Source organism: Rhea pennata, chromosome 10 (genome assembly GCF_028389875.1).
Source record: "Rhea pennata isolate bPtePen1 chromosome 10, bPtePen1.pri, whole genome shotgun sequence".
NCBI lineage: Eukaryota > Metazoa > Chordata > Aves > Rheiformes > Rheidae > Rhea > Rhea pennata.
In genome coordinates this window covers 3479478-3496551 of record NC_084672.1, presented here as the reverse complement: position 1 = coordinate 3496551, position 17074 = coordinate 3479478, and the positions used below count along the sequence as shown (strand labels likewise).

Genomic DNA, 17074 nt, shown 5'->3' with positions numbered 1-17074 from the left:
CTAGTTTTTATTTTTTCTTGTACAAGTAGCCACAGGCTAAAACTAAACAGAGCAAACTACAAAAAACTGGGTTTAATTCTTTTTTATACAGAGCTAACAATCGTAGGATCAGTGGGATTTCAAATATCGAAACAGTTTAAAGTAAGAAAGATAGAAAACAAACAGTAGAAAAGTGCTTCACAATTTGGGTTTTTCGTATTACTTTCACAGCTGATTCCCGAAGAGGGCTGGGACAAAGTTTCGTCGCCTTATTATTACTTTATTACGAACGTAAAGATATTGCGAGTTTAAATGCTGCAAAGACGATCAAAGTAAAAAAAAAAAAAAAAAAAAAATCCCTCTTTGCTTTGTAAGGCAGAGCCGCTGCGAAGCCCCGTGAAATCCGGCCTCTCCCCGCGGCCCGGCTCGCCGCTGCTCCGGCTCACGCTGGCGCGAGCCCGGAGCCATTCCGCCGATTTGCACGGCCCCGGTGGATTCGGGCCGCCGCAGGCGAGCCGAGAGCCCGGGCCGAGGATGCTCCTTTCCCGGGAAACTGCCCAAAGCGCCTCGCTTCCCCCTTTTTATTTTTTTGGTTTGGTGGGTGAGGAAAATAAATTAGGAGGCATCAGGTTGCCAGATACGATCTTTAATCTGCCTTTAATCTGCACGGGCAGGGATTTATTTCCAAACAGTGTTAGCGCAGGCGAAGGAAGTCGACGGAGCGGCTGCTCCCTGCGCGCCGCTGCCCTCTGCTCTCACAGGCTTTTAATTTCCTTTTCTGATTGATCTTCCCGGGCTCGCGCGCCGCCGGGGAGCTCAGGAGGGCGCGCGGCCGGCCGCGTCCCGCGCGGGCACGGCAGCCTCCTGCGCCCCGTGCGCCCGCGCGCAGACACCGCCTTCCCCTCCCCGGCCCCGCCGACTTTGGGCTCCCCGCTGCTTAAATAACTTAAAAAAAAAAAAAAAAAAGGTGAAAAACGAGGCGAGGCTTCTTCGCCCCGGCGATCTCCGGCCGCGCGGGGGACCTCTCCTAGGGGACGGCGCCGCACCGCCGTTCTTCGCCGCTGCTGCCCGCTAGACCGGACCGCCCTCGCCCGCCAGCGCTCTGGGTGGGAGCTTCTCCGCCCCCGAGCTGGCCCCGCGCTTCGGCTCTCCAGCATCTTCACAAAGCAAGCAGGAAGGAAGGGGCGTTAGACACACGAATGCCTCAGTCCGACGGCACGCAAATACCCTGTCGCAGCATGCAGCTAGTCCCTGTCCAACTAAACGTAACGTGGATACTATCCCTGAGGTAGCAGCCGTCTCCGGTAAACGCGAGCTCGCCGAGAACAGGTTGTGCCCATTATGGGTTACCAAAAATCAGCTTTTGGATACTTTAGTCCTTGCTGCAATTTCATCTCACCACAGCTGGAAAAGCCAGAAGGTTTTGGAACGGCCCAGGAAGGGCAGTTAATTGAATCAACGGGGTTATTTCCTTGGAAAAATATCACAGGACAAGATCCCTATCCCGAACTTTGGTGGCTCCCAGCAGCTTGCATGAGATCCAGTATCTGCCCGCTAATCAGCAATTGTTTTTGTCCCCAGAGGCAACATTTTGATTCCCCCCGATTAAAAGGGAGGCACGAAAATCTGGCAAAGCCGCTCGAGAGCTCGCGGCGCGCCCGCGGGGAGAGCAGCCCGCCCGCCCGCCCGCCCGCCGTGCGCGCCGCGAGCCGCCGCGGCGATGCCTTCGGCCCGGCGCGTCCCAGAGCCCCCAGGCATCCGGGCCCCGGCCGGGAGAGGTTTCCAGCGCAGAAGCCCTCGGGCCACCGGCGCCCCCGACTTGCTGTCCCAGGGTTTCCTGCGCAGCTCGGCGGGCCTGGGAGGCTTTGGGAGTTCGGGTGAGGTCGCGTCGTCCTGCCGAATCGCCGGGCTTCGGAGGCTGGACTGCGCCGACCTCTGCGGGTAGGTCCCAACGGTACGGATTGACACGAGCATAGAAGAAACCCCCGGAAGAGGAAAAGCTAAACGTCTAAAAAGAGTCTTTAAAGATTCACATCCATCTTCAGCTGCCTCAAACCAACACACGCGGGCTGCGTTGGTTTAAGCCATCACATTTCTGCATAATAATTAAAAAAAAAACCCTATTCTTGACATACTACCATATTTCAACTAGTCAAATGGCACAGCATTTCCCTTTAATAAAAGGAAATAGTGACAAATACTTGTTACTATTACAATATCACAATACCATGATATTAAATTAATAGCGTGTTCACAGCTGCAGGATTTCTGAGCCGAAAGCTAGTCTAAGAAGTCATGTGTTCGCTTTGGCAACAGTACTTACTCAACGTGAACTTCAGCGTTACACAAAAAACCCAACAAAACCCCAAGCTTGGCTGGGCAGGGAGCAGGGCGAGAGGAGGAGATCCGGACTCGCCCCGAGCTGCGGACACAAGCCGGCGGACGGGGAGGTGAAGTCTAACGGCGGCCCGGAGCTCCAGCTCGCTGGAGAATTGCAGCAAGATCAGGCGTTTGAGTGAAATAAAAGCCCCTGAACCTGCTGGATTTGATCCCGTTTTGGCCCGCGCAGGCCAGGAGGAGCTGAGCGTCCCCCCACCACCCATGTTTAAGCCGTTACATCGATCGGGAGCGGGAAGGATAAACGCAAAACTCCCGACTCCTTTCGCTCTTGAGATGGGCGACACGAGATTTACCACCGCCTGCACAAGGAGCTCGAACTGCCGCGGCCCCCCTGCTTTCCAGCACCCCTCCCGGGCGGCCGGGCACCGCGCGAACCCTCTCTTTGGTCTCGGCGGGGCAAGGGGCGGCCCCGAGCGCCCGCCGGCGCAGCATCGCCCGCCCGGGAGCCTCCTCTCCTCGGCCCTGCTCTCGTCCCGTCCCAGCCCGGCGGCTTCGCGTCCTCCGCAAGCGCCTGGCCGGGCTCTCCTCGTCCGGGCTCCGACGGGACGCGGCCCCGGCGCTCCCACCTCGCGGGCGCTTCACGCTGCTCGGGCCGGCGCTCGCCGGGACCGGCCCCGGCGCGGCCGGGCAGGGGCAACCGGCGCCGACCTTGGCCCCGCGGGCGCGCGGTGCCGGCATCGGCGTCAGCACGAGCGCGTCCGCGGCCACCCCGACAGTCTTCAAAGTCAAAAAAAAAACAAAAAACCAAACCAAAACAAAAAAACCGAAACAAGCCAACGCCGCGGTAGGAATCTCCGCCGCGTGCCTAGGAGTAAAGCTCTGCTTCGCGCCGGGCGCGCTGCGAGGGGGAGGCGGCGGCGCGCGCCCCCGACTTTCTGTCGCGCTTGAGGTAGACCATTGCTTTCAAGGTTTGGAAGTGCTTTACACTGGAACGACGACAGAAACGCCGCCGCGGCAGGTACGGAGCGCCACTGCTGAGGTAGGACCAAGCTTGCACTGACCAAGCGCTACGCTACTGGCTGCTGAACACGAAGGAAGACGCAGACAGTTCGGCTTCCCAGAAGACATTCATTCCGGTTGAGGTAGGTTCGGATTTCACTCGGGTTGTTCGTCCAAGTCTTTCAGTAGCCCTCAGGTAGGCCTCCTTCGACACACACACTGTTTTTTTTTTTTTCTTCTTATTTAGAGACAATCAGCAAAAAAGTATCCTGAGAAATAGAGAAAGTGTACCAAAAAAAAAAACAAAAAAAAAAACACACAAATCCATGGAGCAACAGCCTTCCCAGGCCTCAATTTTTGGAGTCAAGTTAGAAGGATTTCTCCTCATCCAGTCTTCTTGAAATAAAAAATAGATCCAAAAAGTAGTCCTAAAGCTGCTATTCAGGAAGAAGTCCGTGACGCCAAGAGAACGAGGCTCACCATATTCCCAACCTGCCGGAGACGGGAAGAGTTTGCCAAACTCCAAACTCATCCAAGGAGGCTCTGACCCATCCTGACCAGGCTCGAGAACGCAGCCATCGAAAGAAGCACACACAGAGGCCCGAGGCCGGTCAGAGAGATCAACTTCACAGAGTTTCAAAAAGGCTGTGTGTGTGTATATGTGTGTATATATATATATATATATATATATATATATGTATGTATATTTATATATATATATAAAAATAAAGCAAAACAAAAAAATAACAATCAGACCGTAGAAATCTTAAATTGACCTGAGATTGTAAAGATATCACCAGCCGGGGGTTTGGTTTCTGGGAACTCCTACAAGAGGGTTCGAGTCGGCGCAGCTTATCCCTCGTTGGCGGGACCGTGGCGGGCGGCCGCGGGCCCCGGGCTCCGCGCCGGCGCCTCCTCCTCGATAACGCTGAAGTCGTCCAGCGGCAGCGCGGATAGCTGGGTCTCGTCGTGGCGGGCGGGCAGCTCCGGAGCCGCCTGGCAAGAGGGAAAAACACCGAGACGTCGGCAGGTCGCTCCCGGACGCGCCCGGTTGCGTCGCCCGTTCCCGCGCCTCCGCCCCTTACCGTTACGTCTTTACCCTGCTGCTCCCGGGAAGGCAGCGCTGGGAATAACCTCTCCAGCTCGTTCAGATCCAGCTGCTTTCCGCTCGAGTCGCGGTCGTCGCGGTCCCTGCGAGCGGCCCCGTTGAGAACGAGGCCCGCGGCGCTCCTCTGGCTCCGGGGGACCTGCGGGGTTGACAGCTGCTCCTGCACGTTTTTACACATCAGCAGCCTGAAAAACCAAGCGGCAGAGCCCGAGGGTGAGCAAAGGCGGTGCCGCTCGCCCCCTCCATCCCCCAGCCCCACGAGCGGCCTCGGCAGCGGCTCCTACCTTCCTCTGTACCCAAACATGAGGAAGAGGACGCAGAATATGATGCACGTGACGCCGATGTGGATGCCGATGATGATACCCGTCGTGGAGGTCTTGTTGTTCTGCTCGTCCTTCACGCAGTCGCAGGGGGGATTCAGCACTGGCAGACGAAACGGGGAGGGGGAAGGGTCAGTGGTGCTGCTTTCCGATTGCTCTGCCAGCCTTTGGGAGCTGACTTCACCTCCCTGCTGGGCTCCAAGGGGCACGGCGAGAGGCGGCCGTTACGTGCCGGCTCCCCGCTATAGCTCAGTGGGAGCTCAGAGCCAAAGCCGGGCCCCGTGAAGGCAACTGCAGTGAGCACAGGACCAGGAGGTCCGTGGAGACCCAGGCCCGTTGCCCAGGCTGCCATTAGCAGACGCAGTGATTTAATGAACGAGCAGGCAGGTGCCCCTCAGATCAGTATTTACTCTAACACGGCTGGAGGAGCAGTAACTATCTGTGTTTTGAAGATATTCCCAATGGAAAACTCCCCACCTGTCCTTTCCATGGTTTCCCTCAAGGACACAAAGCGGACAGTTGAATTGCCATCCCCATGCTGGTTATAAGCGAGGAGTTTGACTTCATACACCACCAACGCATCTGTTTGGGAAGAGGCACAAGAAAGTGTTTCAGGCTAAAGCATTAGGCTTCTCTCCCCAGGAGCGTCCTTACTGGGGAAACATCTCACCAAACACGGGGGACTGCTGCAAATAACTCACGAGGCAAACTTCTGCCACCTGCAAATGGGAAAGCATCCAAAAAACCCAGGAAAGAGTGGCAACATCTTCCCTTTAATAGCTCACCCACATGCCCTAGGCAGGTCTTCCCTGGTTACGGAGGCTACGGGGATCGGGTGGTCACCATACCTACCCAGGTGGGTGATGTTGTATGCTGTTACGTTGCTGGGCAGCACCACTGGGCCGGTGTACTGCGAGAGGTGGACTTTGCGATAGAAGAGTTTGAAGCCTTCGTGCTGGCCCAGTTTGATGGAAGGCTCCCAGGTGGCCTGGACAGTGGTGCTGTTGATGACTTTGATGAAGAGGGATGGCATCGCTGGGACTGAAACAGAGAGAGAAAGACAGTGGGTCATGCATGTGCTCCGGTCTGCATGGTGAGAAAGCCCCACCAGGCTTCCCCTGCAGTCTTCGAGCCAAAGACCATGCTGGATGAGACTGAGAAAATCAGATTAGACCAGATCCTGGATTCTGAATTTCATCAGTAAATTGCATGAGTTTCTGAGTTCTTCCTATGCTCGGTTCAGCAAGCGAAGAGGCTGCACGAGGCTACCTTCAGCCTCCAGCTGCAATCCGATGCCCAGCCCCACCAGGTCAGCGCAGGAATGCAGCGACTAGGGAAATGCATTCCCCAATTCCATTCCTTTGCCCTCACCCTGGGGCAGCGAGGCCCCTTCAGAGCAATTAATCCCTGAGAGAGGAAGCAACCAGAAGCGATGGAGCCGGAGACATCCATCTTAGCAGCAGGAGGTGAAACATGCTGCCACTCAGCCGAGCTCGCTAGGTACCTGCGCTGGCTTGCAGGGCGCGCGGGAGCCGGCTCGCCCTGCCGGCTTTGGGAAGGAGGTTTGCGGTTCTGGCATCGGGGCAGGGGAATGAGGAGAGAACCGGAGCAGCTTCAGTAACAGCCCTCAACGCCTGAGCAGCCCAAGGTCACTGCCTGGCCGTAGGCACGCACTTACCTGGCCTCAGGGACGCACAGGGGTTTAGCTGGGTCCCTGCTGAACCGAGGCCTGGTTCAAAGGCCACTGGGATGCCTTCTGCTACTGCCAGTGGCAGCCCCTCCAACACCAAAGACTCCTGCCCTCGTCCTTGGGGTGGGCTGCAGCAAGGCGTCATTGCCACGTCCTCCCCGGGGCCCCAGGCGGCTGCCTAACCTCAGCTTGTGCCATCCGCTGGGCTGAGAGGTGCGGGTTTGCAAACCAGGGCCCGTTTTCTCGTGAGTTAACCACACGGGCTTTCTGGAGCTGGTTCTGCACAAAGCCCTCCATGGAGCCCTACGCGATGCTGCGGTCACAGCGGGCCACGCGGCCCCTGAACGTCTCTCCTTCCCATCCCTTTCGCCGTTCACATCAATGCAGAGATGTGTCTCTGCAGGACTTTTCAGCAATGATTTTTTTTCACCTAATTCCCACAGAAGGCCAAATGCTCCCATCTCTTCCTGAGCCTTTCGCACCGTTCAGCAGGTGCGAAGCGCCAGGCACCACAACCCTCTGCCCGGTCCCCGGGCTCTGCTTCTCCAGCATCCTCTGGCCAAGAGCAGGCCTGGAGGCAGAGCTATTTTCCAATTCCAACTATAAGCCCAGAAGTCCCTGGGTATAAGGATTGCTGGGCTCACACCGGACCTGTGCAGCTTCTTGTCCTGTTTTCCCCAAAGGGTGTGCAAACGCTAAGCCTTGAGAACCCAACCTTGGCAGTGGCCTTTTGCACAGAGGTCAGCACAGCCATTGAGCGGAAAAGCCGATGAAACGCGGTCGTGTCAGTCTAAGCCCGGCAAGAGCGGAAAAGGACGTCCCGCAACTTCACAGCGCCGCCAAAACCGCACAGCACCACGGCTCGCGCCGTCCCAGGCACGGAAAGCCCGAGCTTCGGAGACGGCGGAGCAGGAAGGCCAACGCCTGCGGACGAGCAGGTGGGGCCGTGCAACGTCCCCACGGGCTGCGGGGGCTCTGCCGGTGCCCTCGGTGAGCATCTCCGCGTGAATCCAGGAGGAGAGACCAGCGAGCTCGTCCTGCCCTCGTGCTGGCAACGGGGGAAAAAAAAGGCCTGAAGCACTCCTCCGTGCGAGGATTTATTCTGCCGCGCACGTCGCTAAATGGGAAGTCTGTGCTTACCGATTTCTGGGTGCAAAACACACAGCAAACTAAATTTATACCAGAATGTACCATTCTTCCCAAGACTAGACCTCTTTTTTTTTTTTTTTTTTAATCCAATGGCATTTTTTTTCCTAGTTCTCCCAATTCCCTTTAGGGCAAAATTAAAAATTGTCTGGATCTCCCCTCAAAAAAGTTGGACCCTTGCTTACAGAATCATTTCTTGGCTCACGAGTGAAAACACCACAGAAAGGGAAATCACATTATCCCATGGACAAATAAACACTAAAGTGGGCCATCCCGATTTGTGAAGAGTCGGCTTTATTTCATGGTTGCAGAGCCTTACATTTAATTAAAAAAAACCACAAGAATCTCTCTCCTTCAAAGAAGTATGCAATATATAGTATTTATTCAAACTTTGAGTGTGTATATATATATTTATATATGTATAATATTGCTTATATGTATGTACTTGTAGAATGCATGTGCTGTTTATAATGTCATTACACAAGTAAGTGTATACAGAATGCAGTATATGTGTGTGTGTGTAGAGATATATGTACACACACGAGTGTATGTGCTTCACAGAAGTATATATAAGACATAATACGGAGCTAACGTAAGTGAGGCATCTCCCTCACGCTAAGGGCTGGGATACTTGTTTTCCTCTTCCGTGCTGTTTGGAATTTTCCCCAGGTCATTTCAACTTTCTTCTTGAAGGTGTCTTTAGCCGAAGATGACTAAAGGAACAGTCTTCATCCTAGAGAAATGTCAAAAAGTCCTGGAGAAAACCCTAAAAAGCATTAAAAGACAAGAACAGGGGTGTGTGCTGCTTAACGAAGCGGGTATAGTTTGCGATTTAAAATATCAGCACATTTGTGATAGGGCGTAAAGGAGCCCAGAGCCGAGCCCGCGAGCTCGCAGAGGAGCACACGATCGCCAGAGCGTGAAAGCCAAGGGGTTTTACGGGGAGCGCGCGAGCTCCGAGTCCCTCTGGAGCTCGCCCGGCTGCTCCCCCTCGGAGGCACCCGCTCCGCAGCCTGCTCCCAGCGCCCGCTCTCGGGAAGCGCAGAATTAGTGCCGGATGGAAAAGCAGTCAGTGCTGGGGGGAAAGGAGAGCAAACACCACGAAGGACAGAAAGACCCTTCTAGCGAGAGAAGCTTAAGGAGGATAAAGTTAACGTGCTTAGATGCTCTTTGGCATCTTCCTTTCTTCTGCCTTTCATCTAAATTCTCACTGCTCACAAAGGAAGGAGCATCTTACTTCTAGAAAGCATCGGAGACTTCAGCCAAGCCCATTCCCTTGGCATGTTACCCCGTACTGAAAGGCCGACCTCCCAAAGCCAAAAGCAGTCCCATTGCTGAGCATCCCAGACGTTTCTCCATGGTATTCCTGCTCCAAATAATAATGGCATTTTAACATGGTAATTCACTCTCTGAGCAGTATTTCCAGCTGCCAACATCTCCACCAGCCACTCGGGCAAGTGCTGTCCCAGCCCCACGGAGCCGAGCGGTCCGAGGCAGGCAGAAGGGCTCCCCACGTCCCCTCCGTGTGGGGCAGGACACAGCGGTGGTGTGACAACTGGGGGCCCGTGGAGCGGGGCTTTGCGCACATCCGTGCGCGCACACCTTTGCACACATCTCATGCACATCGCTCTGAGCCACCCTGAGGAGGCTCCATCAACGCCGGCTGAGACTACAGCTCCTGCACGCCCCGTGCCTGGGAAATCCCGTCCTTTTCCAAAGCTGTTTCCCTGCACAGGTCCACGTGCCCTCCCAGCCCTGGACGAGTCACAGGTCTTTGGTGCACTTCGGGAAGACAGGGGCCATCCCGCAGAAGCAGCAACACCTTGGTTTGGTTGGGTCCATTCCCAGGTATATGAGTGGAGGGTAGCAGGGACCCAAGCAAAGCGAACCAGGGCCATGGCTGCCCTGCCTTCCCCTGCATCCAGCCTGCCTACAAATCAAGTCAGAACTGGAGCTTTTCAGTCTCTTTTTATCCTCCTACACGGCAAACCCTAGCTGGGGTTGAGTAATTTTAAATGGGCTGTTTTTTTTCCAGAACACGTAGCTTTTTGCTGAAACTCTGTTACACAGGACTAGCCTTTTTTTTAAGGACAGTGATGCCTTGAAACTTCAAAGAGACAATAAATTTATGATCCCATTATCAGATACCTAACTATTCCTATTGTGATTGAAGGTAATAATGTCAAAAAGTCCTGTCTAGCTTGACCCAAAATATACCAAGTTCTATGAAGCATGGCTGGCTTTTAGCTGCTGTGGCTGTACTCAGAGCGTTGGGTCAAGGAGTTTCAAATTTTAGCTTAGTCAATCCCTCCACTTCTAAATTGGAAGGAAAAACAAACTCAAAGGGTGACTGATTCCCTGTCGAGTGCCAAAGAAATAAACTTGAAGGGTAACAACCCAGCAGGGCAAGGATTTATTGGTGTTGTTACTTAAATGCTGTAATAAATGTCTGCAACAGCAGAAAATGGAATGAGATTCAGATCCCCCACCTGGAAGTCAATCCATTCTTTCTTTTGATCCTAAATCATGTCCTCATTTCCAAGGCCCTCTCTGCTCCAAATTCATAATTACCGAGGGCTCCAGAGAAAGATGCAATGTTCCTAAGAAATTACTTTCGGAAAAGTGAGATGATAAGCCAGGAAGGCTCCAGAGGTGCTGGAGAGGCATAGGAGCCTGCAGGAAAACACCCCTGCAATGGCAGCTGACAGCCGGCTGATACTTGACGGCTCTCACAGGGGTTGTGGTTTCTATTTGGTGTCTGTGCACAAGTGTCCTGCATTAAAGCACCCAGCTTCTTTCTGGGGAAGTTAACTGGTGGCCACATCTGGGTGACCAAGCCAGGGAAAAGCCTTGGAGACTGCCCCAGCTTCCTACTGAAATAGAGGCTGCTCCAAGGCTCTAGGTCAGGACAGCTCAGCTCTGGTGTGCTTTCTCCAGGGCAGAGCAGAACAAAATTCAGACTCAGAAAATGTGGCATCTGTTAAGAAGCACTGAGTACCAGAGCTGCTGGAGACTGCTGAGAAGCTTCCTGAGCAAGGCACCCGCAGTTCAGGAAAAGCCCAGAGTAGCTGCAATGCACAAGATCAGCTGGGCAAGAGGAGTGATGTGCACTTGCCCCCTGCTACAACACAAGCCGTGAGAGGTAATGCCACGTTCAAGACAGCCAGTCGACCCCCGTGTAACGATCCACGTGAGTTTTACACAGTATCCTAGAGTACAAGGAGGAGCAGGAACAAGCAGCAACAATACAGGCTGTGTGCCAAGGGGCTGAGGAGGGGTACTGGGGTGACCAGTGCTGCTGCCACACACTGGGGGGGTTCAAGCATCTCATGGCTCAAGCGTTAAGACTTCCTTACCTTCTCCTAGCGTGCTCACCACTGTGACTTCTGAGGCTTTGCTGGCACCCTGGGAGGTGTAAGCCTTTATATAGAAGCTATAGCTGGTCGAAGGCTCCAAATCGGTCACTAGCTGCTGGAACGTGCTCTTGCTAACAGCCTCCTGATACTCCATCTCCACAGGATCTGCAGCACAAAGAAAGGGAGAGCAGCGGGCGTTAGGCTTTGCAAGAGGTAAAGGATTAAACGGATTTTTGTAAGCAGTAATTTTGTTTCCTACCAAGGAAACGTCTCTGCCCCGACTCTAGTTTGCTTACATTTCCGCATGCTTTGCCAGAGACCTAAGTGGGCAGCAAGGTCTTGACCATGCAGCTTCCCCTTCCTTCCTTTCCTAAAAGAAACCCCAGCCTGTGCTACTGCAGTTAGCGCTGCGAGCCCGGGGCTTGGTGGACAAGCGTGCTGCAGGACAGCCCAGCGGCCCCTAAGAAGCTGCCTGTGAGGGGGGAAGAGTGAGGCAGAGTGGTGCCAGATGCAGCAGCTGCTGAAGAGGGCCAGGTTCTCATGAGCTGGGCCCCAAGCCAGAAAGTGTCTTGCATTAATGCAGGTAACATACCTAGGAAGGCTGAAAGCCAGCCACCCGGCTCGCCTCACCCTTTGGACATCCACATCACCGTTACTGCCTTGTCTCTGTCTTTCAGAAACACAAAGACGAGAGAGAACACGAATGGCAGCACGGTCTACCATGGTGAAGACCTGGTTCATCCAGGGGGCCTTGCTGCTGAACTGCATGAAGGATGAGGAAGCTCAGAGCAGCGGGCAGAGTGCCGTACCTGCAGCTTTCCGAATGTGCAGCACGTAGCCAATGATCTCCTTGGTGTTCTGCAGTGGCTCTTTCCAAGACACCTGGATGGTAGTTGCAGAGACTGTCTCAGCCTTGACGCTCTGCGGAGGACCAGGCAGACCATCTGCCCACAAGACTGTCAGACGAGCGCTGGCTTGCGTGGAGCCGGCGCTGTTCTCGGCGATGCACTGGTAGATGGCCTCATCCGCCTGGTTGATCCCGTAGATGGTGAGTGTGCTAGGTGGGGACACAAGTGGGACAAGCACCTCAGGCACTGGGGATGCCCACAGCTCTCCCTGCACAGACATGCCTCCCCTCCCAGCTGCACCCAGGCCACTGCGATGGGTCTCACCGTGCACACAGCACTAACCCGCCCACGGAAGATCATCGCACAGCTACCAGCAACGAGCCCGTGCAGGCGATGCACGTGGCTGCTGTGCCAAGTCCCAACGAGTGCAGCCACAAAGCCCGCTGGCGATGCTGTAATTGTTGTTTTATAGCACATCAGAGTGGTCTTAGGGTAACATCCAGATTAGCTGACTTATCCTGCAGGGTTACAGCCTCAGCGCCTGCCTTTGTATTCTCAAAAACCTGATCACTGCCAGCTGAAAGTCAAAGCTTACAAGCAGGTTACAGGTTTTGTCCGAAAAGCCTCTGAGCATATTTCTGACGCCAGCACATCAAAGCCTGCTTTCCCATGGCAGCCGTCAGACGGGTCCTTCCTGCCTGCTGCCAGCTGCCTCTGCACCAGGCTCAGATGCTGTTTTCAGTCTGAAGATAAAGCCAGTCTCTGGCTACCTTGGTCGAGAGCATCCCTTGATGGGCACGGGGATGACCAAACTCCATGGATGCACAGCGAGCTGGCCTAAAAGCCCCCTTCGAGCTGCATGACTCTGGCAATACCCATGCACAACCAGGGCAATCCCAGGCTCAAGGCAGGCATTGCAGCTGCCCGATACCTTTAAAACAACACCGGCAAATATCGACTCAGGAACAAATGTGCAACGCATTAGCCCTACGTTGCCATTCAGCATGCAAAACAGCTTCCCTTAATAACGTTTGTTTGCAAACAGGGACACGTCACTGAAAGCTCAGCACATTGCAGAGCTTGCACGGTTCCCCAGAAATCAAGCCTGGAATAAAGCGACTCTATCTATGACAACCCAGCAGATACCAGATCCTGCAAATAAACCAGGGCATCACCCTGGGGCTCGTGGGGCTCACTGCACTACTTGTAGCATCGAGTAAGTGTAAGTAAGTGGAAGGCAAAACATTGAAGCTGGAGTTGTTTTTACCTATCTTGAGGCAGTAGCTCAGGAAGGTTATGATAAAATGCGCTCAAAATACCCTTAGGCCAGTTAGGATGTGTATATAACCCAGCATCTTGGGGCTACTTGCAGAAACAAACTTCTAGTAGGGGCCCAGACTGACCCAACTAAACACAGTGGCAGTTTTGATGGCACTGTAAATGGAAGCGCAATTGGACTCCTTACTGCAAATTGAGGAATGAGGCGTTGGACTAGCCGAACGGATAGGCTATAGGGCAAACTATTTGTCCTAAAAGGAGCTACATCAGTTCAGCAATGGGAAGAACTGCCATGAAGTGGGTATCTGGGGGACTCATGCAGAGGAGAAGAGCGTTTCTCATTAGAAATCTTTCCAATATGGGCAAAGACAATCCTGGTATTTCACGTTTTTAGTATCATTGCAATGTACAAAATCAGAATTACTGGAAATTAGAAAACATTCTCTTCTGGTTTGTCCTGAACTAATTTAGGAGACCACAATGTCTCTGGGTTTCAGCATCACCTCTTTGGCCAGTGCCAAAGTTTGCATGTGCCTTTTGGCTGATGTTTTTCTGTAAAATGGTCCAAATCTAACCAAATCCATAGCTTGTTTCCAGGAAAATGTGAATTATTTCCTCCTCCTGGAGTGAATTCTCAGCGGAATTCAGATTCGGCTGCACTTGGGTAAATTGCAAGCACCTCTTCAGGTCTAAGGGGCATTTTGCAGCTTTTCCAGAGTCATAATCAAAGCTGCCCTGTATGTAAATGAAAAATTGTACATAGAAAGTGGAAATGATAAATAACCTGCCACTGCCTGCCTGTATGTCAGAATGAACACTGCTTCTAATTGCAGCAAAATATTGGCCTTGTATTAAAATTTATTATTGCTGTTGATTTAACATTCATTATTCTGTCTTGCAAATTATTGGGGCCATGGTGAGTGAGCAAATGTTTAACAGTCATCTATTTATGATGTCCTGTGCCATTGTTTCCTTGGAAACATTGTAAATGGAATATCAAATGTGATGGTTTCAGCTGATACGGTGATTTTAGAGAATCGGCCCTAAGCTCCCCTCATAGCCACAGGCTCAATGTATCTGATTAAATGGAAGGAGAAAGCCAGAGCCAGGGGCATGGCGGGGGGGGAGACCCAACGTGTGGCTCTACTGTGTCAACAAGGCTGGTTTCTGCGAGGCCAGATGGTGTAAAGCAGGATTATGCGGCCCGAGAGCTGTATCTGCAGCTCTGCACAACGCAGATGTGTGAAAGGAGCAGCACCGCTTCCCCCGCGCCGTCAATGCAGGGATGATTTTCACGCTGCCGCTGTGCATCTGGGCACCTCGGAGCAGCCAGCCCCGGCTGGCACGCCACTCGGCAGCGGCACCAAGCTTCCCGAGCACGGACAAAGCAGCCCAGGAAGGACGAGGAGCACTGGGGCTCCACCGCCTCAAAGCTTCTTTGCTTTACTTTGAAAACACGAGGAGGGGACGACGCAGGGGACAGGGAAGGCTGGCTGAAAGCGGCCCAAGGACCCCCACGCTGATGGGAGCAGCCCAACCCTGGGACCACTGGAGGCCTCTCCTCCCTGGGAGGGCTGGGGGCACCTCTTGCATGACCAGCTCTCCTAGCGCAAGAGCCTTCTCGCAGCACGGGGCTGTCGGGGACCCGGGGCGAGGCAGAGTGCTGGGCAACCCCGCTGCCTCTGGGAAGATCCCGGGCGGCTGGTAACGCTGCCATGCACAGCCAAGTCAGACGGAATTGAAACAGCCAACTCCCTCCTCCACCCTGCTGAGAGCAGGTAGCTGGAAACTGCTCCTCAGGCTTCCAGAAGTTCATTCTCATGGGGATTTGCAGCCTGGAAGTGCCATGCAGGAGGAGCTGCAGCTATCCACCACCTCGGGGCTGCGCTACCCGCAACGCCGTGCAGGCACCGAGGTCAACAGGATGACCGGATTTTCTGCTGTCCCTATAAATCCTGGTAGGGAGCAGAAACCGAGCACCTGAGAGGCTGGTGAGCAGCCTATAGACGCTAATTTTGTGAAAGTGTGGGTTTTCTCTCCTTCTCTGCCAGTCTCTCAAAACCCACGCGGGGTTGAACGGACCCAGCCTGCGCCGCAGGTCTCAGGAAGGGAGCGGAGACGCCTCTGCCGCGCTTCTGCGCGCACCTGAACCCTTTGCCGACTCCACCGCACCCGGCGCGGGGGGCGGAGGCCGTGGAGCAGCCGTCCCGCTCGGCCCAGCCGCGGACCCGGCTCGCCCGGGTTTGCCTGGACGCCACAAACCGCCCCAGAAGCACGTCCCCATAGCCGCAGAAATCCGTACGCGCCGTGCAGGGCTCCCTCGGGCCGAGTGACGCTCCCTTTCTGCCCAGACCGATTTATATTTAGCAGAGGCTGCGTCCCGCCGGCCGGGAGCCCCGCTCGGCTCCGGCGCGCTGTGCCGCCCTCCCGCCGGCGCCCGCTGCTCCTCCTCGCGGCCCCGGGGCAGGACGGTGCTCCAGGCGGACGGCCGGGGCTTCGGCGGGCCCGTGCCTTTTCTGCAGGAAGGGAAGCTGCGACCAGCATCGCACTTACTGCAAGAGGTGCGGCCGCGACTTCAAACGCGGCCCCGCTGCAACTCGAAATGCTGAGCTGCACGTACAGGCTCCGTAACACCCGCGTTTGCACCCTCTCTGGAGAGCTAGGAGAGTGGGGGTAGAGGAACATGTAGGTCCTAGTTTCATCCTTAGACTGGCAAGGCAAACACCTGAGAGAGCTCTCAGCTGCTGGATGGAAAATCCCAGTAGCTTTTCCCAGCAGGAAGGACATGTGCCGGAAAGCGAACGACGCAGCCCAGCGCGGCGGGGCTGAGCCCAGGCTGCCCCACGACGGGCTCAGCCCTGCCTCAAAGGCTCCTCCGTGACAACAGCTCTCTGCACATCGGTTCTGTCGTACGCAACAGCGCTAAGAAACACTTAAAACCCTGAATCAGCCATGCACCTGAAGAGTCACGCAGCAGAGCAGCACACAGAGAAAAACCACACGGGTAGCCTGGTAGCAAAATAATCACAGTCCCACGAGGAGAGACGCTGCCGGCTGCCCTGGGGCTGCTGTGGATGCCTTTCGTGGGACGCGGCATGTGATCCCGACACAGGATCCCTGCGCGGGCCGCGAAGCCTGGATCACACGGGTGCCTCGCTGCGCAGCGGGGCGCTGCGCGCTCGGGCGGAGATGCTCCTGCCAAAGCAATTAGGAGACCGCGCAGGCTTCCCACGTGTCTTACAAACAAAGTCAAACCCATAAATTATTCTTAAATCAGGAGCAGCTGGTTCACATCCCAGTCCTCCTCATACTTATTTGTCACGCTTCTGGGAACCGAAATACAATTTGCTGTATGGTACCTTCCTCAGAATCACCAAAGCAGTCCAAACTCATTGCATAAAGAATCTGCAGGCTTGCGCGCCCTTTCTTACGGTGTCCCATATCCCTCCGAACTCAAGAGCTTGCAGGGTGTGCGCAAGGGCGCAGATAGCCCCGGTCCAGACACAAACTCACGCTCTTCGGAAGCTGGAGAGCTGCCATCTCCCAGCGCTGGGCTGAAGCTGGCACACGCATCCTGGCACGAACGCGGGTTCACAGCTCACGGAGCTGGCCTGCATCCACGTAGGATGCACGAACTTCCTTTGCGTCTCCCTGCACCCAGCCGACGTAGGTTTTGCAGCAAAACGCCGTCCTGCAAGTGGCAACGGCACGTGGCAGATGATGGTAAGTTTGCTTCAACACGGAGAGGGCTGCTCTGTCCCAAGCACGGCCGTGTCCCTGTCTGAAGCCTGCTCTCTGTATCTGCACTAAGATTAAGCAAAAAGACACTTGCGAGAAAGGCAGAGTTGCCTTGAAGTTTGTTTACAGAGGAATATTTTCTCTGATGAGCCTTAGGCACACATGGCCCCCAGCGCGAGTCATTCACGGGGCACTAAAACAAGTGCCAGGCAGCGACAAAGAATTTAAAAAGGAGACAGTTCATAAGAGAAGGTCACCGAGGAGAGCAAACG

The 17074-nt window shown here is 54.5% G+C and overlaps 1 protein-coding gene across 1 annotated transcript in view; it reads right to left on the bottom strand.

Moving 5' to 3' along the window:
* Window positions 1–4170: 4170 nt before the first annotated feature.
* IGDCC3 (immunoglobulin superfamily DCC subclass member 3) overlaps window positions 4171–17074 on the bottom strand; it is an 87030-nt gene continuing 74126 nt past the window's right edge. The window contains exons 8-14 of the mRNA XM_062584001.1: window positions 11748–11995; window positions 10939–11103; window positions 5599–5787; window positions 5224–5328; window positions 4711–4849; window positions 4404–4611; window positions 4171–4314 (exon numbers count right to left, since the gene is read on the bottom strand). Coding sequence (XP_062439985.1) covers window positions 4171–4314; window positions 4404–4611; window positions 4711–4849; window positions 5224–5328; window positions 5599–5787; window positions 10939–11103; window positions 11748–11995 — 1198 coding nt within the window. The remainder of the gene's footprint in view (window positions 4315–4403; window positions 4612–4710; window positions 4850–5223; window positions 5329–5598; window positions 5788–10938; window positions 11104–11747; window positions 11996–17074) is intronic.